This window comes from Chelonia mydas, chromosome 1 (assembly GCF_015237465.2).
Source record: "Chelonia mydas isolate rCheMyd1 chromosome 1, rCheMyd1.pri.v2, whole genome shotgun sequence".
Taxonomy (NCBI): domain Eukaryota; kingdom Metazoa; phylum Chordata; order Testudines; family Cheloniidae; genus Chelonia; species Chelonia mydas.
The window spans coordinates 301,788,161-301,812,693 of NC_057849.1; the positions used below are offsets into that span (position 1 = coordinate 301,788,161).

A 24,533-nucleotide genomic window follows, 5' to 3' on the forward strand; every position below is an offset into this window, starting at 1 on the left:
TAAGTGAACTTCTGCCCCTACTGAAGTCAGTGGAACTCAGTGGAGCCCAGGATTTAACTGTAGGTATTTTGAATGCTTGGATTGGGAGATCTATAGTTACTCAGTGACTGACAGTATGCTGGTAACCAGGGTTACCTGCTTTTGACACACACCAGAATTGGTTACTCACCACAGGTTTCATACTTAAAGTAATAATACAGTATATCAAGCCCAACACCAATAATTTACACCCTGCAGCCTTAATATCTCATTCTGCTTGTAATCCAATCTTGGTTACAAAAGTCACTGAGATGTGGTCAATTGCTAATTTGGGCTGGCACAATAATTCTGTGACATATCCAAAGCAATCAGATCAGACATATCAGAAGCAACAGTGAGGATCAAACAGCATCTACCACTGTTAGTTCAGCAGATTAAATATCTCTGCAATGCCATCAACTGGATGTGAAGCTCTTCCAGCTGGTGTAAGCATCAATTTGTCAGTCTGGTTACAAAATGTGTAAGGTCCAGTTTTCTGAGCCAAGTGAGGAGAGCTCCCCACACATTCAAAAAGGGTTAGGTGGGAGATAACGGTGGATCTAACACCACTGAACGACCCAGTCCTAGAACGATTCAGGTGCTGGGCCCCTCCCCCCATAAACATGAACAGCCTGACCACTGTTCTAATGTACAATGATCCTCAAAAGGACCCCAGGGACAGATATGGCAGCCCGAGAGCCTCCAGGCCTAGGAAAAACCTGCCCATGCTGTGACAGGCAGACCAGGTGCTAGCTCATACCAAGGTCCCCAATGCCTCAGTGGAATGCTGGCAAATACATAGCTGGAATCAGTCTGGCTCACCGGTGTGTTAGTATTGTTAAAATGGGTATGAGAACTGTAGGAATGTGTTTAGATTTTATTGAATACCTGTCAGTTGCTGCATGCATTAATCTCACTCATAACCTCTGTATTCCATATTGTAAGGTAATATTTGAGCAGCTGTATCATGAGCCTTTGTAACTACGTAACTCACTAGGGGGACAACCCCAAATTGGTTGGGAGTTCTGTACTTATGCTTGATAACTGGTTGGTAAAATCTAAGTCCTCAGGCACTATAACAGCCTAACCATGGAGCCACAGACAGTCCCCTTGGGTATGCCGATCTACTTCGCCACCCCAAGTGAGTGTACCTTTGTGATAGATGGCCCCTTACATCAAGGATCACAGCAATATTCAGTTTATTCACAGTCCCAAAGGACCAGTCATTTACCCCAGGTCAATTGCACCTTAGATCTCACACCAAAGACAATGCCTGTACCCAATCCTATAATAAACTATACACCGATTTATTAATAGGGAAAGTAAACAAGAGTTATTTACAAGGTTAAAGCGGGTAAACATATATGCACAAATGAGTTACAATCTTAAAATTTCAAAAGGTAATAGAAGCTTCTGTAATAAGCAAGCTCTACATGACCTATACGGCTAAACCAGGCTAAGCACTGGGGACCTCTTGCTTATGCCTAGTAACCGCCCCCACCAAATCCAAGCAGCGTAGAAATCCAGTTTCTTCTTGTTAGAATGTTTTTATCCCCATCCTCCCTTGTGCTTTGAGCTGCAAACTTAGCTGACGGGAGGAATCCACTTGCAGGACTCATCGTCATGGGGGGAGTAAAACAACCAATGCCTTTTGTTGTCTTTATCATCCCACAGTAGTCGTGTTGGTCAGGATGTAACACTGCTGTTGGAGAGCAGCACTTCATGCTAATTAATGCCTCTCTCCTGTCAGTTGGTTTACACAGCTACAGAAGCTTACAAACACAACCGCTCAAATATTACCCTTCAGTATGGGATACACAGGTTATAGATGAGATTAAAGCATGCAGCAACTCACAAGCATTCAATAAAATCTAAACACAAAAACACATCATATAGTTCCAATACCTATTTTAAGAGTAACTAACGCACCGGTGATTCCAGCTATGAATGTGTCAGCGTTCCACTGAGCCACGAGGACCTCGGCATGAGCTGGCACCTTGTCAGTCAGTGTTACACATTACTCCCTGGTTCCCCAGCAACATCCTCTTACATCAGCATCTCTACACCACCAGAATATCCTCCTCCACTGGGAGGCTCCTTCAGTGGCTGGTTTAGGACTGTTTTGTGACCAGCTTAAAGCAGTCCTATTATACGAGTGAACTGGATTCTTAGTCTTGACACCCACCACCAACACCATCCCAGTGAAAACTACAGGCACCTTTCCTTCTTCAAAGTGTCAGTCACATCACTGGCAATTTACTTCAACTTGTTCTAGGCACTGGACATGATTTTGCTAGGTCTCCTGTAACAACAGGTTTCACTCATATGAACAGAGTCTGATTATCTGATTGCCCTGAAGAATGTTTTGTATCGGAATACAGTCCACTACCTAAGACAGTGACTGCAGGTGAATGGCTTATAATAAAGATGCTGTCAATCAATTCATGTCCTCTACACTACTACCTTTCATACATTTAGACATGGAACATGCTCCAATTTTCCACTGGCATGGTCACAATGTGATATACTTACAACAGCTTTCAGTGTACTGAGCCTAACACGCATGGCAAAACAGTGTACGTTTGTAAAATGAAACTGCCTAACAGCTGTCTATTTGAAGATGAATGAAGGTGGCTTATTCAGAGCATTTTTGGAGGGACAGATGCATGCCCAGGAGGGGCAGTGTGCGGTTTTAATAAATGAAGTGTCATTTATATAAACCTCCCTCTGCTTCCCTTTATTTATTGAAATGGCTCCTGAGGTCTTCTATTGTCCAGGCTGTTCTTGCTGAGTCTTTACTCATTCTGGCAGCTGGCAATTTATAAGCAGATGAAGAAAGAGTGTATGTGTCAGGATTTCTAAGCGGTTAAGGGGTGGGATTTTCAAAAAGCACTCAGTGTTGGCCTATCTCTGCTGCCACTGAAGTCAATGGTAAAAAGTTCTTCTGGTTTCAATAGGAGCAGAGATAAATGAATGCTAAGGGTTTTTGAAAATCCCACCTTACAGCCTTTTTAAAAAGTCCTCAGTTTTAGCATGAAGCATTAACATTAGCTGAAATGTTAGGCCACTGCATTCCCCACTTACCAACCACTGGGCTGTTAGTGCTTGCCACATGTGATATTACCTCAGAAAACACTGCCTCCCATGTTCCTTCTAGGAAGGCTGGTACAGTACCAGTGAGTTGTGTTTTATCATGTACCAATTAGTGTACACATGCATTAGTGCCTTCCACTAGGTGGACTGTGAGATCTGCACACGTGAGCTCAACCATAGCACCCACTATAGCACCCTCTAATGACTTAGGATTTACTTAGGATACAAGCCAGCACAAAGAATAAAAGCCTTCACAACAGTGGCACATGGATAGGCCAGTATATTTATGTAGAAGGTCCTTAGGTTCAGTCCTTTAGCCAAAAGTTAATACAACAATTGATCATCTGTAACTCACTGGTCAATGCATAGTATGTCTTCCTCAGTGTGCCCAATCACTGAAGAGGTGAGCTGTAACAGACTCATAACTGGTGAGTGTGGCTCTTTAGCTCAAGCTAGAGAAACTCATAATTTTAGCCCTGAAAGTCTCTAGTTCAATCCCCAGAGTCAGTCAAGATGGCGGTCATCACACATGATCACAATTACAATTTCTAGATGTACCATGTTTAGGAAGGATAACAGAAAATGACAGAATTCTTAGAGGTATTCTTCCAAGCATCAAAATGTCTGAATTCCCTGGGGGATGACAGACAAGCTATGTTCAGGGACATAATGAAGCTTTATGACAGTACATTTAGTTGGCACTGACATGCTAGACAACAAACATTTCCCAACTCAAACTTCGATAATCCTCCCCAATACAAAATTTCACGGGGTTTCTCCTGTGGAGGCTGCAACTTAATGAAGTTAAATTAAGCATGAAAAAAAAATCTCCTCAACTGCTTCTATCATCTTTGTCAAAGTCTGATCCATGTTTGTTGAGTTTATCAGATTTCTTTTGTATTATTAGAATAAGCAAACAGAATTGCACAGAGCTGAACTACATATTCCCTCATTACATTAAAGATTTACTACCGTATCCCAAAAAATTTACCCTTTGTAACAAGTAATTTCTCAGACTCATAGAGCAGCAAGAAATTCTTCATTTAATGTGTTATCTTGAGATGAACAACAGCATTTGTCAGGCTCTACAGCCTCTGAGCGGAGCTGACAAAGTCAGAGGAAAAGTAAAGATAATACTCTGCAGAGAAAAATGCCCAATCACCTCTGAGATAACAAGCCTGACAGAATGCATTGCACTTCCTATAAAGACTGTAAAACAGCATTTTCACTTACAAAAGTTTAGGTAAAGGCCTGTTCTTTTAGGGAAAAATGTGTCACAGAATTTACAACGAAAGAAGCAGCCTCCAAAGAGAAAGTTGTATCTGTAACTCTAGGCTATGAAGTCAGTCTCTGTACAGTCAGGGCCGTCCTTAGGCATATGCAGCATACACGGCTGCGTAGGGCACGTGAAAATTTGGGGCACCACTAGGACCATAGGCACTGACTTCTCATCTTGCCGGGGGGTGCTCGACACCCCGAGTCCGCTCCAGGCCCCGCCCCCACTCCACCCCTTCCCCCAAGCCCCTGCCCTGCCTCTTCCCATCCCTGCTCCACTCCCACCCCTCCTCTTCCCCACCTCCTCCCCCTCCCTCCCACAGCTGTTTGCGGTGCTCCAGAAGCGCTGGGAGGATTTGGTAAGCGTGGGGCTGCCGGTGCATGAGAGGCATGGGGGGAGGGGGCAGAAGGGGGGGAGCTTTGCACCGGTGGGTGCTCCCCACCCACTACATTTTCCCCGTGGGTGCTCCAGCCCCGGAGCACCCACCCACGGGGTACACGCCTAGGACTGGGACAGCAGGTCAGAGTGGGTCGGCTCCTGCACACCCAGCACGCGCAGCAGTCTCCTTACTAGGCAGAGGGCAGGGGCCATATTCACAGGGCCGAATGCACCAGCGTAAGGGCACCGGTTGCACCAGCATAGGGGCACCAGTATTCACAGAGCCAAATGAGCCGGCGTTGGGGCACCAGTTGCGCCAGCATACGGGCACTAGTTTAATAATACTGCGCAGCGCCCCATAAATCCTAAGGGCGGCCCTGTGTACAGTGCTACAACATGCCCGTAACATGCATGCATCCAGATAAAGATATTACACTTGCTGCCATTACTCATGATCAGGGAGCATGATGGGCATTTAGAGCACCTGCAAAGACCACTAAGTAATATCTGAAAGGCCCAGACCCAATCCTCTGATCAGAAAGGCTACTTATTTTACACATATTGGGTGAAATCTTAGCCCCGATAATGTTAATAGCAAAACTTCCACTGACTTGATGTGCGATGTGCAGCTGTTCTCCCGCATGTGTATTCGGAGTAAAATCATAAAGAATCATATCAAAGGATCATAAAGAAGCAGAGATATCCAGAAGAGGTGACCTGCACTTCCCTGTGCTTGTCACTGCTACCTATTGATAGGTCACAGCAATCTGATTCTCACAACCTGTTAATTACCTCCACTCAACAGATGTCATGGTATGGCAAATCTTTTGTGCATTACTTAACTTGCCTCCCTTTTACAGACTTCTGTTCTTTTTATTTCCACATTAGTAACATACTAACATGGTTAAAGTGGACTGACAGTGCCTTACACCCTTCCAAAATGGTGAGTGCACCCACACTGAAACCTCAGAAAACCAGGAAATACAGAGTTAAAGTACACAGCAGCTCCATCCTGCAACCTTAACTCTGCCCCTGCAACTAGCAAGAGCTCTGGGAATAGGCTTTAAGTATGTTTCAGCCAGGGCTGTCCTATTAGAAGCAGACATGAGGAATGACTAAGTAACTATCACTTTATGTGATGTATTGTGCAGAACTGTATTCTCCCATTCATCTGCATGTCCCATGCATAAAGGACAGCTGTATTGATTGCCACAGAGTTCTCATGGTAGGTTGCCATGGCTCACCCAGTGACACAGGGAGAGGAACATCAGGGATCCCTTGTTTCTGAGCCGAGTTATGTGGGTTGTGCAAGTAGAGGTGCACAATAGTCTATTCTTGCCGCGGGGATTTGCAGCAGTCTGGTACCCTGCATGACAGTGCACTACCGGGCAGAAGTAAGGGCAGGTGACGTTCTAGAGATAGCCCTTAGGATGAAGGTTCAGGGGTTGTAACGTGTGGCAACTCTGGTGTGTTACATGCAGAAGACATGACGTGGCTGAGTACAGGCCAGGTGTAGCCAACTGATGTTCACTAACACTGCCCCAAATGCAACTTCTGCCTTAGTGAGGATGTGGTCTGACAGCTTCTTCTAGTGTATTCGTGTGCTGTGTCCCCTCCCCACAGTGCTCCATATCATCTGGAAGACAAAGTGCAACAGTGTCTGTAAGGGGAGGGTTGGGGCACCCCTCAAAGGGGACTGGGAGAATTAAGGTTGCAGGGTGGTGCTGGGATGTACATTAACTCTTATTCCCTGGTTTTAAGAAGTTTAAGTATACGTGCAGTTGATACTTTGAAAAGGTACAAGGCGCTGCCAGTCAAACTTAACTGCGCCAGTGAAGTTTGTGGGCAGTGAAATTCCCGTGGTGGCGGTGGTTTCTTTGTTTTTTTGTTTTTTTTTTAAGAAGTGGTGGAAGTGAGGTCACGACTGAGGGCCACAAGAGGCTTCCAGGGAAAACTCACTGCCACTCAGCTACCAGCTGTGCTCACCTCTTGGCCCCTCCATGCCCCCAACCCCTGTTGTGACAAACCAGTTTTCAAGGCAATCTCCTTATGCATGTGGATATTAGAGCACTTTGATTATTAAAATCTGCTCCTTACTGGGGGATAGGGTGACCAGTAGCAAGTGTGAAAAATCAGAACAGGCGGTGGGGCATAATAGGTGCCTGTATAAGACGAAGCCATGAATATTGGAACCTATAAAATCAGGACATCTGGTCACCGTACTGGGGGAGGTAGCTGTAACTAAAGAACCCCTTAACTGAACCACTGCAGCTTGCAGCACTGTCTCTACTCCTGGCCCTCGTATATCCACACCACAGTTAAGGTTACAGCAGGATTTCCATTTTAACAGGGGTGAAAAAGGTCTACAAAACATTTTCTTTGGGGTAAGAGTATCATTTTAAACTCTTTACTTCAGTTTTGTGCACTGCTTGATTTTTCTACAGAAGTTTGTGGGGGAAACTATCATGTGAAGGTTGCTATTACTGTTTTTAAAAGGGTCAGGAGACTAAAAATTTTAGTGTCCATTTCCTTTGGACCTCTTTTCCCAAGAAACTAGAGCACTTGGAGAGTTGAAATAGATAGGTATGAACTCTTGGTTGGTATAGACTGGATGAATTGTTATAGGAAGTTGAAATTTCCTGTGTTTACTTTTCATGATAAATGTAAGTGGCTGTTTTGACTGATGACAGTATTCTAGTGTCGCATTAGTCAATGATAATCTTAATGCAGTCCCTAGAACAGGGCTGTCTGTTGTGAATGCATTTCCTGATGCTCAGCAACTTCTTTAAACATGCTGACACTGGTGAGAATCACAGCTACCTGTTTTTGTTTGATCACTCTTGGTCCCACTATTCAGGGAATGGGGCTAGGAAGGGAGGGATAGCTCAGTGGTTTGAGCATTAGCCTGCTAAACCCAGGGTTGTGAGTTCAATCCCTGAGGGGGCCATTTAGGGATTGGGCCAAAAATTGGGGATTGGTCCTGCTTTGAGCAGGGGGTTGGACTAGATGACCTCCTGAGGTCCCTTCCAACCCTGGTATCCTATAAGGAGCATGAAGCACAAGTGATTACATCACCCTAATGCTGCTACTTACTAGAGTCTTTCACCTTCCCTCTGTGACATTAATGCTATTTCCTTGATAATACTGCAAGTAAAACCAGTCTGAAATTTGGATTTTAGAGCACTTTGAAATATTGTCTCTTAAACCAGAAGCTTTGCTCTTATTGCAAAACTTCCAGAAGGAGCCCCTGAAGAATGCAGGCAGAGAGCCGCTAATGAACACAAGACACATACAGAAATACTTGCTTATAGCACAGAGGGAGGCAAACTACGGCCCGCGGGCCACATCTGGCCCGCAGGACCCTTCCCTCTAGCCCCTGAGCTCCTGCCAGGGAGCGGGGTCAGGACAGGCTTGCAGAGGAGCCAGCCCAACTCCCTGGCAGTGTGGCTGCAGCTCAGGCTGGGTGGCATGGCTATAGTGCCGCCAGACCTGGTGCTCCAGGGCAGCGTGGTCAAGGGGCCTGGACCCTGCTGCTGGGGACAGGAGCAGATCAAGCCAGCGCCCCCCTTCACCTCCAGCATGCTTAGCCCCTGTCCCCAGCAGCCAAGCCCAGACAGGGAGCGAGCCCTGCCTGACTGCCAGGGAGAGCAGCCAAACGAGCAGGGGAAATGCACAGGGAAAGGACTGAGCCCCCTTTTCCCCCACCCCACAGGTAACATGGGGCAGGGAGAACAGGGAAGATTGGATAGGGGGCTGGGGGGTGGTCAGGAGGTGGGGAGCAGGGGAGATTGGATAGGGGATGGATGTCTGTGGGGGGGATGCTCAGGGGGCAGAGAGCAGGGGTGTTTGGATAGGATGCAGGAGTCCCAGGGGGCTGGAATGGGGGCAGGGACTAGGCCACATCTCTCTGTTTCAGGAGAGCCTTCCCTACCCAGCCCTCCATACAATTTCTGTACCTGATGTGGCCCTAGGGCCACAAAGTTTGCCCACCCCTGTTATAGCATCACAGAGATTGATTGGGCCACTGCAAGTACCAACTCCAGCACTCACAGGTAACATCAAGCTAACTGCTAATCCCCCTGACGTCCGGGCAACACCACAACATACAAGACAATGACAACACTACAATAAAGATATTGCACCATCTAGTGGTGGAGGTGCTGTCTATACTAATCATTACAATAATCAGAATGCTGCCGAGGGCAGGAGTCAAAACTCATAGCACTTGGGGCTGCCAAGGTTCTCTGGCCATCCCATGCCACCTTGAAAAATCCACACACACTGACATCAGGCTGTAAATACTCTGGCTTGCAACAGAGCCACATTCCTGCTGTGCATTCGTATCTGGCTCTTCCAGGCTCATCAGTTTGGCTTGAACCATGTTGCAGAGCCAACATTTACCCTGCATGACTTTTTAAATGTTGCTTCCCCAAAGGGGCAGTGAGTGCCAGACATTAGTTGAACTCAATCGTGTGTGGGTGATATCTGTTTTGGGAGGATAGGAGCTCTCATTTGAGCTTCTGGGCTGCCCAAACTTTGCAATAATTGTAAAATGTTGACTTCACTTGAATTTTTTTGCGCGGGGAGGTTGTATCTCAAGATTGCCTTGCTCAGGTGGTCTTAGATATGGAGCACTATTCCTGCTCCCCATAATGCCTAGCAATTTTGAGAGAACCCAAGTAAGCCTATGGATTTTAGAGCACTTAGAAAAACTGGCTGTTAAACAGTAAGCTGGCCTCACCATTAACTATAGCAATGCTACTGCTCACAACCAATGCCTGTCTCTTGTTCAGTTGTGCAATCTCTAGCTCACAGTGAAACTGAGACTACTTCAAGCCCCTCCGTCTGGTAATCGTCACCATGGGTTTTGGAGCCCAACCCTCCTGCAGATTAGAATGCAGTTGAATATGAGAAGGTGTGTAATACATGAAGACAGCACCCAAAATGCTTAAGAATCACTGATATTGCTTACGAGGGAAAAAGGTAATACATGCAACTGTAGATCCTGCTCCATTCTTGGGACTATAATAGCATTAGTGAATCATGTAGTGTCATCTTATTGATTGAACGCTAGTTGAAGTCCAATTTGGGGAACTATATGACTGTCTCATTGAAAAGCTAACTAGAAACTACTGTTCTCATTGCCACAAACCCCCCAATGTATGTACAATATTGGTACAATTGGTTCTCTTCAGTTTAGAGAAGGCCAGGTTTTGCTCACAGAGAAGCTGTATTATCTCTCACTCTTTGTACTGAGTTGTCCTTCTTACTTTAGGTTATAAAGAGTGATGGAAAGAGTGAGGGAAATATATGTAAATCCAATACTGATTGTCATTTTTTACCTTCAAGGAATAAAAGTCTGAAATCAAACCATGTATGTGTGGTAACTCAAGCTTACCTACATCCCTGTCTCTGATACAGTAGTCTGGCGAGCTCTCAAAGTATACCAGGTCATTCTTGGTGGGCTTCTTAAATCTCTTGTTAGCCACGGTGAAACCAGTGCCATCTTGATTCATGACCACCTGAATCGCTCCATTGTATTTCCTCCATAGATAATCTCCTGTTTTCCTAAAGTCTGCCATGGCCAGCCAGCAGGTTCTCAGAGTACATGATCCACTCACACCATGACATTTGCACTCCTGTTTCAAAAACCGCTTCACAGCCTGCCAAAAAAGCCAGTGAAATATAAACAGGTAAAACAGGCTACATTTTAATTTATGTTTTTCACTCCCCTCCCATTGATCCTGCAGTTTCAGCTTTGTAATGGCTCCTGTAATCATGGTCTGTGGTGACACCCACTGGCAGCAGTGAGTCATCCTCACAAGGTTAGGACAGTCTGCTTAGTTTACTCAAAAAGAAAAGCATCAAATGCTCAAATAAATTGGTTAGTCTCTAAGGTGCCACAAGTACTCCTTTTCTTTTTGAGAATACAGACTAACACGGCTGTTACTCTGAAACCTTAATTTACTCAGTTATACCAACAATCTTCAGGACTGGTGTTTTCTCCTCTCCCTCTATTTTCAGTCTCCCTGAAGATCCAGGCAACGCTACTGAGAAATCATTTCCCTCCTTACCAGATCCACTGATATCTGGGACAGAAATTAAGTTCTAGTGACAGAACACAAACGTCTGGAAGTCAATGGGAATGCACATGCATAACTGAAGGCAGAATTTGCCCCCTCAGAAATGCTATCAGGTTTACTGTGTTGTCATTCAGCTTGAGGTAACACCATACCAGACCTGTCAATCTCACTTTTTATGAGGTTGCCCATTGCCAAGAGCTCCTTCACCGTGGTTAAAATTGATCAAAAAATTGTGAAATTCACAATTTCAACTAATCTTTTCATCAAAATTTCAGTGGAAAGCAGGTCAAAATCCAATATAAACATTTTTACAGTAATTTTTCCATTTCTCATCCAGATCTATCCATGGTATCTGAGTGCCTATCCAGATCTACAAAGAGTTTCTTAGATGTGGCTTAGAAATTAACCTGGTTTCTTAGTAATTTTATTTTACACAGACAACATAAAGTGTGTTATGTCATCAGACTAGGGTATCCGATGTGAGCTAGTCATTTTCATCTACGTGGCATCTGAAAGCAAAATATATGTATAACTCTTATTTTTACCATTTTTTTAGAAAGGTTTATAAGAATTTTATTGCCTTGCACTTGAGGCCTTCATCGTCATCATTCATATAATGATTGGATAGTGTTAAAGCAGTCTCAGCTTCAGGTCAGGCTTTTAACATATTTGTATGGATGTTACTGAACAAATAACGGGTTAATTTATTAATTATGTGATAAGTCATAGTACATAGACCTTTGATCTATGACAATTACATCTCTGGAAGTCTATTCTCAGGATTCATGAAATGCATGCACTTTACAATCTGTGTTAGAGTCTGAAAAGAAAAAAAAGCCCTATTACTGGAGCTGGAGTTAACTGGAATGGCCTTTTCCAGCCCAGAGCTTTCTAAAGAAGCTACGATACATTACATACCCTGAGTAAGAGACCAGCATCTTGGTTTCCTTCTGTGACTGGTAAACAATTAGATCACTCTGGTTCAAATCAGTCACTGACATTCTCACAGTCCTATCTGGAGTGATGAACTTAGTATTAAAATAAGGCCCCAATTCAGCAAGGAATTTAAGCACATGTCTAACTTTAAGCATGTGAGTAGAAATTAATGAGACTTCTCAGTACTTAAAGTTAGGCACATGTTTAAGTACCTTGCTGAACTGAGGCCTCAGACATCAAAAGCCGCCCATTAAGATATAGGAGGGTTTTTTCTTAAGTGATGCTCAGATAATGATATACAATATAGCCATTCATTTGGTGCATATGGGATGTTCTGATTTACTCAAATGTAAGGGCCTAGTTTTGAAAGGGCCTCTCATCACAATTTGGCCTTTCATTTTGTAGAGGAAAAATAACTGGACACAATTCATTCCATCTAGACCTGTAACTGCCAGATTTGTTGATACACTCAGGTAATGAGACATCTAAAGGACATCATGTTCTAACTAAATTTAAACCACTAAACTGTGGGTACAAAACGGGAACCCCCTTCTAAAAATCAGGTTCTAAAGCATACAGGGATTTGCTTTATAACTTTTGTTTCTTGGCTAGTTTAAAACTTAAAACATTTGCTGAAGTCTCTTCATTGATCTTATGCCCCCAACCTATTCACTTACCAGATGTGATGGTACCTTTCTAGATCAATGTTAATAGTTTGTTTATTTTTTTTTTTTTTAGCAGTTAGAGATCCTGAAACATTGCATGGACAGCAGATACTCCCAGCCAAGGAGCTTTCACCCTTATAAAATCAGGAGCTGTCTCATATACACAACAGCCACTTGCAGTCAGTCCCTTACACTATAAAGCCAGTTGAGATAGCCCTCTTTGACTGGCCATTCTGACACTTCATTGGATTGGATAATCTCATCTGGCTAAACCATGTGTTGTCGACAACCATTTGAAAGTAGGGGGAGAGAGGCTGTTAGAAAACAAAAAACAGACAAACAAACAATCTAACATGGAGGACCATTGTAGATTCACCAGAATTAACCAAATCAAGGGTTAAAAGGGGACACATTTTTCTTATGGTGGATGGTTAATGTAAAAGGACTTCATATCCATTTTAGGGGATTTTTTTTTTAAAACAATCACACAAAATATGAAAAATATTCTTCCTATTTAATGTGCATGGAAAAAGAACAGAGATTCATGAACAAAGTCATCAAAATTCTTCATTTTTAACGAGTAAATCTTCTCTTCGGTGAAAGTACAGATTCTGGTGGGGCTATAGGACAATTTTTCAGATGCTGTGCATATAATGATTTTCCTGTCCTCTGAATAATTAATCAATACACTCCAGTCACATGGACCATACTCATTTATATGTATTCTATAAATGCCAAGGCAAAAGGTGAGTGTATTTTCCAACTCACTGCACAAGCAGTAGGCAACATGCCTAGCAGTTTATTGCCATTTATTAACAAAAATAAGACTATTTTGGAAGTTCCAAGGATATTATTTTAATACACTGTTCGGATAAAGGTTGGGTCAGAGCCTTTGGGCTAAACAAGTGCAATTTGTTTCTATTTATTTTTTAATATTTGCATTTTTTAGATGAGTGAAGTAGGTATATTTCACCCCCTCTGATCATTTCTGTTTGCATGTTTATTGTCTCCATGTAGATGTGAATTACGCTATTTTATTTCATTGTTGGGATAGAAGGATTTGTTGGGCCAAACCAATCCTTTGCTGTTGTCTTCAAGTGTATTTAAAGGTTTCCCTTCTTTATTCACCCAGGTTAGAATTCACCTATGTGCAAGGTCTAGGCACCAATTAAACTCTCACTTACACTCTGATCCTGCAAAGACTTATACAAGTGCTTAGCACAGATTGGCACATGGTTGTCTTCGTGCTTGGGTGGAAACCCTGTCATAGAATTTAAGGCCTGTAGGGACCACCAGACCATCTAGTCTGATCTCCTGACATGAATAATTTCATTGATTTCAATGGGATAACTACTCACTGTACATAAAATTAAGTATGTGTGTAAACCTTCTCAGGATTGTGGCCTTAGGTGAGCATGTAAGTGGTGCCGTAGATCTTACACTGGCCCTCTGCACAGAGTGAATTTCATCCCAAATGCATTGCTGACATATGTTAATGAGTCTCAAAGGATAGTGCTCCCAGAATGATGTTTCCATTTTTTATAACTAGATGAAGGAATTTTAGGTCATTTAGAGAAGATAAGTTGCAGTAAGTAAGACATATCAAACCCACCTTTCTTCCAGCTCTGTTGTTGTGAAGGTTCATCAGTGCTCTGGCATCTTTTCCCTTCCTTTCTTTGGCATCCACAAATGCTCTGGCAAATTTGACACCATAGTCAACATTATCGCTGCAACCACCCCAATCAAAGTGGCCCTTGTTGTCCTTGGCAGACCCTTTCTTCTTAGGATCACAGGAGCATGATTTTAATTCTCCTTGACTACATGCCCTTGTGATAGCAAATACAACTCCAGCAGAGGAGATGGCATACACAAAGGCAGACTCCCGGCTACCTGAAACAAGAAGTCTGGCCTTAAGATGGTTGAGATATTAAGTTCCAGATAATTTTAATGGTTAAGATCCATTTATGCTGCACTTCACAGTGTACAAAAGAGAAATTGGGTTGAATTCACACCTGGTGTAATTTCATTAGAGAATTACATATGGCTTGAATTTGGCCCCCTCTCTAGTAAAAGCTCATCAACAGAAGTCTTGGATTGGGATACATTACAAGTTTGTTTCTAGTATTTATTAATATACTTTCATAGATCAGTTGTATTGTACATATATAAATTTAGGACAGCTGTTTTAGTGAATTTAGAAAATCTTTGGTTGTACTGCAAGAAAACAAGCTTGCTACCTAGATGCCAAACCTGTTCACTTTATTCATGCAAATAAGGGCATGGCTACACTGGAAACTTCAAAGCGCTGCTGCGGGAGCTCTCCCGCAACAGCGCTTTGAAGTGCGAGTGTGGTCGTGCGGAAGCGCTGGGAGATAGGTCTCCCAGCACTCCTGGTAATCCACCTCCATGAGGGGATTAGCTCCGAGCGCTGGGAGCACAGCGCTTTAAAGCGCTCGGACTTGCTGCCCTCAGGGGGGTGATTTTTCACACCCCTGAGCCAGCAAGTTAGAGCACTATAAAATGTAAGTGTAGCCAAGCCCTAAGAACCACTGAAGAAGTCAATAGGACTACTTGTGTGATTGAGTAGGATTTGGCCCTATAATTGCACTTCCACATGCCAAGTACTCATACAGTTCTGTCTATTTTCAGATACAATACTTTATTACACTACAGACAATGCCCTCTCATAAGGTAAAAAGGTACATATTTCAGTGCAATACCTACATAAAATTATTTTAATAATAAGTAGTAACTCATAATACACAGCTGTGCTAGATAGAAAACTCTTTAGGGTCTTAATACACTTTTGCTTTCAAACAGTGCTGTATTTCATTATTAGTATGTGTACTTATTAATGGTTGCCACAACAAGTATATGAACAACTTGAAGAAAAACTGAGCTCTCCAGTCAGAAAACATGAAACAGCTTGGTGATATCAAGAAGCCGGATACTTTTTAAAGCACGCTGTATGTCAATACTAACTGGAAGAGCAAAATATTGTATAGCATTGAAGCTTTTGTTCATTTCAGATTTAAAGTTTGCTCATTTCAGTTACAATTTTGTAACAGTGGGCTGAAAATGACTTCTGCCAGTCCTATTAAAAAAAATCAGGAAACCATATCTACATCATATTAAATTACACTTACCTCAGCTCTTTAAAAAACTACCGTGCAGTCTACTTGAAATAAATTTGAATATTTGTATTAAGCAGTAAAGTGTTCTCCAGAGGGAAAAAACAATTATCAAATGACTGTTTTGAAAAGCAACTCAAAACAGCCAATGGACAACAAAGGATTATGAGTTGTACAAGTGACACTGTTCGCAAAAGAGACATTCAGAAAAGTAAGTTTGTGTTGAAAAGTGCAGTCTTTAAGACTATGTTAAAGCTAGTGCAGGAAGGTGAGAAGTGCACTTCATGCACTGGCTAAACCCCTAGGAATAAAGAGGAATCTATCACTTGAGGGCTTGTCTTCACTACAAACTTTTATCACGTTAAAGTATGTTAATTTGACTTCAAAGAGTCAAATTAGCCATCACTATGCTGACCATGACTTTGTAATAGGTGTAGACCAGAAAAATTCTGAATTGTGTCATCCCCTCATGAATAAACCCTAGGGGAACAAGGTTCAACCACGATTCACTGACTTGACTTACTAATATTTAACATTTATATTCCAGTAGCACCTAGAAGGCTCAGCCAGATGTGGGCTGCATTGTACCACAGTGCTGAACAGGACTTGGTCTCTGCTGTGACCACAAAGTAATGATAAAGATAATGTTAACTAACTTGGCTCCTCACACTCCTGTACTAACACAATAGCATTTCTGACAAATTTTGATTCACAACTGTTGAAATGTTTCATTTGGGTTTGTTGAACTGACCAGAACTATTTGATTTTGAGTTATCTCAACATTAAATTGCATTTTCCTATTGTCACCCATTGCTTCCTGGGAGGAGCTGTTGTTTAGGAGCCTGATGCCCCCATTCTCCCTTGCTGGCCAGACTCAGAAGAGTTTTTGACTCCCATGATGCATCATGCAGCTTGGGCAGATGGGAATCCATGTTACATTCTGAGAGATGTATGTATTCCTCCTGGGAGCCCAGCCCATAGGAAAGAATGGGGGCCAGAACTACAACTCCCAAGAGGCAGTAGCAGTTTAATATTTTATTGAACTGATTCAAAACAAAAATGTTTCAGGTCAGTTCAACAGAATGAAATATTCCAATTTGGGTCAAGCCAATGTGAAATACAGTATTTCATTCTGATTTTCCTGACGGAAAAAAATTAAAGTCTTCCACTGGAAAACTTCAATTTTGCAGAAACTTTATTTTCTGTTGAAAAATTCCAGACCAGGTCTAACATACACAGACATCTCTTGTAACAAATAAAAGGCCCTGTGTGCCACATAGACATATCTACACAACTTCACCTCACTTTGCAAGCAGTTAGTGACACTGGCTGACACTATACATGTTTTCTGTACCTCAGAAGTGACAACCATAAATCAAGAACATCTGTCTGCTCCCACATACCACACCACACACATCCCTGAGTACTGCCTTCCTCCCCACCCAGGGCACTGTCTCCTCATCCTACCCCTGGGGGAGGGCATCAGATCCCAGGGCTGCCCCAGGCATCAACCTGGCCAAACAGGATGCAGCGTTGGCTGGATCCACCTCTCTCCTGTCCCCACAGCCAGTACCTAAACAGCAATGACTGGGTGCTGCCAGCCCCAAGCTCCCCCTGTCCTGCTCACTGCTCCCAAGCTGCCCTGTCCCCATGGCTCTCAGACGCACCAGAGGTAGAGCTCCCTCTGAGCAGGAACTGCTGCCCATGGCTCCTCCCACTACACCCACTAGGGCTGCGGGAGCCAACGGGGGGGTGGGGGTGACTGACCAAAAAAAATATCAGGACTTTTAATGTCCCAGAAGACTTGCAGATTTCCTGGGACAGCTACCTAAAATGAGGGACAATCCCAGGAAAACCAGGACAGGTAGTAAACATGATTTGTAACCATGCTACCTGTGGATAATACCATGTTAGCAACCACGTATCTCCGTTACCAGAGACAGATTGGTGTAATGTGAATCAGAGAGTTTAAGGCCAGAAGGGAATCGCAGATCATTTAGGCTGACCTCCCATAAATCACGGGCCACCAACACCACCCAGCATCCGCACCCTAAACCCAACAAGCAAACTTAAAATTATAATATTACAACCCACAGGAGACTAGCCTATTACGTTCCACATGCAGAGAATGGGAGAGATCGAGATGCACCAGTGCCTGATGCCCCTGCAATGGCAGGGAAATGATTAAGTGAGATATACTTAGATAGCCTTGGCAAGTAACCCACACCCACATGCTATAGTGGGAAATGAACCCAGTTCAAAGTCATTGCCAATCTGACCTGGGGGGAAATTCCTTCTCAACCGTACACACAGCGATCACTTAGAAGCTGAGCATGAGAGCATGAACCAGCCAGCCAAGCACCTGAGAGAATACTCAATGCTGCCTTTGCCTATGTCACCAGTTTGACCAGGCCTCCTTCCCAACGCTCTGTGTGATAGCAGAAATCCCAAGGTGCATTGCTCCACTTGGTGCTGGTGCCACTCAGTTTGCATTGTATCTCCTGCAGAGGCAGTCTGGGATGGCTGCTTAGGTTTTCCCAGAATGCACAGACCCAAACACACTTAGGCAACATGGGAAATGCAGACACAACAAATTCGGTGGACACCTGTCTGTCTGAGGAAAAAAGCTCCGGTTGGGATGTTTGCAATGACTAGATCAGATGAGAGAGTCGCAAAGTGGCTACAAAGCCCCAGTTGTACTTGTAGCCTAGATTGGTCATTATGCACCATGGTGGGGTTGTGCAGTGTGGGGGGAAGCACAGGTAAAGCAGCCATGTCTGTGCTCTGAAGGTGGTCTTCCTGTCATCTCTAAACAAGCTGATCCATAATGGAGCTGTTGGAGGGTAGTAGGGTGTCAATTAGTTGTTGGGATCACCATGTGCTCAGTGCTTCTGCAGATTTACTGGCCAAAGAGGGTGGCAGAGGAGCACTGGCTGCTTTTCTTGCCCATAGCAATAAGCACAAACAAAGCCATTCATCCCACATATAATTTCTTACTCAAGCAAAACTTCCTCTAAAGTCAATGGAAATTTTGCCCAAAGACTACAGGACCAGACTCTAAATCAGTGGTTCTCAACCTATTTACCATTGTTGGTCGCATATGCAGCGCTCTATGTGTTATGTGGACCCCCCCCCTCCCACAAACACCTACCTCTATGGCCATGAGGATGTCACATGGGCCGCAGCTGCATGCCAGTTGGGCCACAAGCAGCACCTGGGTTGAAAACCACTGCTCAAAATGCTCTGAAGAAATGTTTGTGTTTGGGCTTATCCCAGGGAATTTTTAAACAAATAAGACAGACAGTGAGGAAACATTTTAAAAACAAGTATTAACTAGGGCTGTCAAGCAATTAAAAAAATTAATCACGATTAATCGCACTGTTAAATAATAGAATACCATTTATTTAAATATTTTGTATGTTTTCCATATTTTCAAATATATTGATTTCAATTTCAACACAGAATACAAAGTGCACAGTTCTCACTTTATATTTATTTTTATTATAAATATTTGCACTGTAAAAAGAAAATAGTATTTTTCAATTCACTTAATACAAATACTGTAGTGCAAATCTCTTTATCATGAAAGTTGAACTTGCAAATGTAGAATTATGCACACAAAAAAACTGCGTTCAAAAATAAAACAATGTAAAACTTTAGAGCCTACAGGTCCACCCAGTCCTACTTCTTGTTCAGCCAGTCGCTCAGAAAAACAATTTTGTTTACATGTGCTTAAGATGATACTGCCCACTTCTTTACAATGTCACCTGAAAGTGAGAACAGGCGTTTGCATGACACTGTTGTAGCCAGTGTTGCAAGATATTTACGTGCCAGATGCGCTAAAGATTCATATGTCCCTTCATGCTTCAACCACCATTCCAGAGGACATGCATCCATGCTGATGATGGGTTCTGCTCGATAACGATCCAAAGCAGTGCAGACTGACATGTTCATTTTCATCGTCTGAGTCAGATGCCACCAGCAGAAGGTTGATTTTCTTTTTTGGTGGTTCCAGTTCTGTAGTTTCTGCATTGGAGTGTTGTTCTTTTAAGACTTCCGAAAACATGCTCCACACCTCGTCCCTCTAAGATTTTGGAAGGCACTTCAGATTCTTAAACCTTGGGTCAAGTGCTATAGCTAGCTTTAAAAATCTCACACTGGTACCTTCTTTGCATTTTGTTAAATCTGCAGTTAAAGTGTTCTTAAAACAAATAACATGCTGGGTCATCATCTGAGAATGCTATAACATGAAATTATGGCAGAATGTGGGTAAAACACAGACAAAACAGCAGGAGACATACAACTCTCCCCGAAGGAGTTTAGTCACAAATTTAATCAATGAATTTTTTTTTAAACAACTCATCAACATGGAAGTATGTCCTCTGGAATAGTGACCAAAGAACAAACGGGCATATGAATGTTCAGCATATCTGGAACATAAATACCTTGCAATGCAGGCTACAAAAGTGCTATGCGAATGCCTGTTCTCACTTTCAGGTGACACTGTAAATAAGAAGCAGGTAGCATTATCTCCCATAAATGTAAACAAACTTGTTTGTCTTAGCGATTGATTGAACAAGAAGTAGGACTAAGTGGACTTGTAGGCTCTAAAGTTTTACATACAAGTTTTGTTTTGTTTTTGAGTGCAGTTATGTCACCAAAAATCTTTTATAAATTACACTTTCACAATAAAGAGATTGCACTACAGTATTTCTATGAGGTGAATGGCAAAATACTATTTATTTTGTTTATCATTTTTATAGTGCAAATATTTGTAATCAAAAATAATAATATAATGTGAGCACTGCACACTTTATATTCTCTGTTGTAATTTAAATCAATATATTTGACAATGTAGAAAACATCCAAAATATTTAATAAATTTCAATTGGTATTCTATTGTTTAACAGTGCAATTAAAACTGTGATTAATATTTTTAGTTAATTGCATGAGTTAACAGTGATTATATTAACTAAATTTTACTATTCTAAAATTCTAATATTAACTAAACAGGAATGATATTAACTCCAGTTTCTACTTACACCGACCTGTCATCAACAGATGATATTCAGTACTTTCATACACACCCGCATGTGCATCCTAATCATCATAGCCATAAGTGAGTAGAACAGCAGAATTTGGTTCTAATTGTCCTCTTTCACACTTGTGTTTTGAAGTTAAGCATTTTTACAAAGGAAATTGGCAGCTAAATTTGAGTTACTTACAAAAGGGAAGACGCAAGTTTAATATAGTACGCATTTGTTTTGCCAAAGTGTAGTGCTCTAGGATAGTGAGTTATATATACATGAGACTGGTTTACAGGCCATCTACTCTTCATGCTTTGGTATATTTGTCTTGGAAGAAATATTTGTTGACTAACAACATTTTATAATAATATGGTTACATAAATTTAATCTTACTTGTTACCCAACAATTGTATGCACCTACAAAGCAAGGCTTCTTACCTACTGACTGATTCTTTGCCTGACACAGAACAATACAATATTATCCCCTGAAATTATATAACCACGACAAAGCTTAAAATAGTGCTAAGAATTAACTTAAAAGGGCAGATTCTCAGCTGATGTACATTATCACAGCTGCATTAAAATCAATGGAGTTGTGACAATATGCACCACCTGAGGAGCTGTGCCAAAGTATATAATTAATGAATCCCCATGTCAATTCCATTATTCGTGGGTTATCATAAATTGACTTAATTATTTTTTTTCTGATTTATGATCCAAAGATTTCAAACAACTATTGTTTTAAAGAAATAAATCGAGAAACATTTCACAGGCGCTACTCTCATGTTTCAAACATGGTCAGTTTTAACAACACTTTGTAAGGCACTTAATGGTTTGCGGGCTGTGGGAAATGTAGCTAACAACTCCAAGCAGCCGTCACCAAGGTTACGGGTAAAGCTTTTCTGAAGACAAAAAGCACGTGAGGCTGATTCGCTGGTGACAATGTTTAAGTGGCCCGCTGAGCTCTAGGTGGAGCCAGGGAGCGTTTAGTGCTTTCAGCGCGTTCAGAAGTACTCCCAGGACACATTTATAATCACAATGAATTAACTCTTGGGGAGGGTAATGGTGGGATGATCACGCCCCCAGGGAAGCCTAGAGACGCTGTGCTGTACTTTTGGCCGCCTCCCATCCCAGGGGCCGGATGATTACATGGTAGCATTAGTGCAACACACTCTGCTAAGCGTCAGAGGGGAACAGCAGATCAGGCTTCCTGGCTTTAAGCAAGGCCGGATTAACCTTTTGTGGGCTCACCGCCAAACATATTTGTGGGCCCCCCTGAGGGCAATGGAGCATGGTGCAAGGGGGTCAGTCCCTGGAGCGAGCGGCTGGCCAGTGGTAATGGGGTAACCACCCAGCCCAGTGCTGCCAGCGTGCCCCTTTCCCTGGGGCAGGCCCATGCTGTACCACACAGCTCTCTCACCCAACCCTGGGCCCCCAACTCCCTATGGCCAGCAGTGCAGCCAGGTCCGGTCTTGGGCAGGGAATTATTCTGGCCCCTCAGGAGTGGCAAGATCAGCCAGGCCAGGGCCTGCCCCAGCCAGGCTCCCTCGTCAGCACCCACTTGCCTGGCGGGGCCCAGCGAAGCACCCCCGCACTGGACTGCCCACCTCCCCACAAGTGGCGCAGATTGACCAGGCTTCTGCGCCAGACCCAGAGGGCGCAGCTCGGGGGAGACAGCCCAGGCCCCACAGGTGGTGGGAAGCAGAGACTGCCCGGAGTTGGAGGTGCGCTGGGGTCTGGCCAGGGGGCAGAGAGGAGCCCTTGGCTGGCTGGCCAGCAGGCTGAGAGAAGCAAGGGGTGGGCAGGGATGGCGTGAGGGTTGAGCTGCCGGGGTCTCCAGGCGCAGTGCAAGGGGAGCAGGCCGGGGCCCCTTCTGAGCATGGGCACGGCGCCATCGTAAACCCAGTACTGGCTCTAGGGGAAGGGTTGGGTGGCCGGGGGGAACAGATGTCAGACACATCAACACACACAGGGACAGCTAGGCTGCAGCCAGCTCTCCGAAGGGCACGTGTGTCGGTGTCATGCTGCCTCAGGTCTCTCCACTAATGAGTGACCGGAGCACGCTGAGGACAGACTAGTCTCCCGTTCTGGGTGGAGCCCCTTAGGGCACATGGGCTGCTGCGGCGGCGTCTCCGACTTTCTCTGCACGTGCTGGCACATAGATCGTGTGAGCTCCCGTGTGTTGTGTGCAATTCAACTGTCCGCCAGGGGCAGGGATCCCTCCTCCTTCCCCGCCTCCCCCCCAGGGACAGGGATCCCGCCTGGTCTGCCTCTTCCAGGGTCAAGGATCCCTCCTGCTCCCCGCTGCCGGGGACAGGGATACCGCCCACTCTTCCCCCCACCCCCCACAGGGAACAGGGATCCCACCTGCTCTTCCCCCCACAGGGGACAGGGATCCCGCCTGCTCCGCCCCCCCACCCCGCAGGGGACAGGGATCCCGCCTGCTCCCCGAGTGGTGACTCGCGCATGCCCCAGGCGGGGGCGCCTCACGGGTCCCCCAGCAGACCGAGCCGGCGGCGCCGGCGGGCAGGCCGCGCGCAGGGGAGCCGTGGCCGGGTCTGCGGGCCGCAGCGCCCCGTGTGGCCGGGTACTTACTGCGCAGCAGGACCCTGCCGAAGAGGCTCCGGTCCCGGTGCAGGGTGTTGCAGTTCCAGCGGTGCTGGCGGAACTGGTGCTGACACTCCGCCGTCCACTCCGCCACGCCCAGCCCGATGGAGCGCATGGCCTCGGGGTGCCGCTGGCACAGCTGCCGCTGCCGGCTCACCAAGCCCGGCACGTTGTCACACATCACCCGCGACGAGCCCACCGCCCCCATGTACCTGCGGGGAGCAAAGGCGCACAGGCAGCGGGGGCGAGGAGTGGGGCCCGCGGGCGAGCGACGGTGCGTGTGGGGACAGGCTCAGCTGGGGGGGGAGGGGGAGGCACGGACCGGGGGGAGCTACTGCAGAGGGGGAGGATGAGCTACGAGGAGGGCACTGACTGGAGATGGGCAGTTCCTGGGAGTGGGGAGCTACTGGGAAGGGCACTGAATGGGGAACTGTTGGAGAGACCCTGGCTGGCAATGGGGAGTTACTGGGGAGGGCACTGACTGCAGAGCGGGGCTGAGCTATCAGGGAGAGCAGAGTGGGACTGGTACAGGGATACGGGCCCTTCTGCCTGGCTGTTTGCCAGGAGCCCATGCGGCTTTCAGTGCTCTGTTGGGATCCCTCCGCCTTCCTCTTATTCTCCTCCAAGGAGCAAAGGCCGCAGAGCGGCTGGCTAAGTCGGCTCTTGCTGGGCCTACATTCTGATCAGCCTCTCTTCCGGAGCCCGTTTAATGTAGAGTCTAATTGACAGCCGCATTTGCTTTTTTGGTAGAAATCCTTTCAAAATCGTTTGCCTGCTGTGTAATTCCTACCGAGCCTTGGGAAGAACCAAAAACTCCTTTATAGCGCCTTACTTTGGTTTTTGTCATTTTTGTTCTTAAATTACATCATCATCTGTATCCAGATGTTCGCTATTAGCCCTGAAATGTTTAGAAAGGTACCTTTTATAAAACCCAAACCGCCATGGCTGTCTTTTCAAGCGATCAAACAGGAGCAAATGTCTTTTTTCTGTGTTTTCATTAATTTATATGATCATCAAATCGTTAAAGCTGTTATTTGCAAAAAAATATATAGATTTTCGGTAACAGGTAAAAGACAACGTGACAAAAAGTCCTTGCAATGAATAATGTTTATGCACCTATGGAACAGAAATAGCAATTGTATTGAAAAATGGCCAGTCTGATAAATCAACCTTTGATCCAGTGTCAGCCGTGTCAACGTTAAATGCACTCCCTGGTGACTGTGTTTACAAGGGGAAGTTTAACTCATCTTCCTCAGTGAGGTTTGTCTGTTTTGTTTTAAGACCCCATTTTCTGAAGCAAATCTCTGATTTAGGCTCCC

The 24,533-nt window shown here is 44.5% G+C and overlaps 1 protein-coding gene across 2 annotated transcripts in view; it reads right to left on the minus strand.

Annotated features, from left to right (window-relative positions):
- Nucleotides 1-24,533, minus strand: part of WNT2 (Wnt family member 2) — a 48,303-nt gene that overhangs the window by 22,764 nt on the left and 1,006 nt on the right. Inside the window, exons 2-4 of one of the 2 annotated variants that reach the window (XM_037888919.2) lie at nucleotides 23,203-23,426; nucleotides 14,062-14,339; nucleotides 10,164-10,428 (exon numbers count right to left, since the gene is read on the minus strand). In XM_037888919.2, the coding sequence (XP_037744847.1) occupies nucleotides 10,164-10,428; nucleotides 14,062-14,339; nucleotides 23,203-23,426 (767 nt within the window). Of the gene's footprint in view, nucleotides 1-10,163; nucleotides 10,429-14,061; nucleotides 14,340-23,202; nucleotides 23,903-24,533 lie in introns of those variants that run through there. The other variant, XM_043549928.1, reaches the window with a different exon arrangement.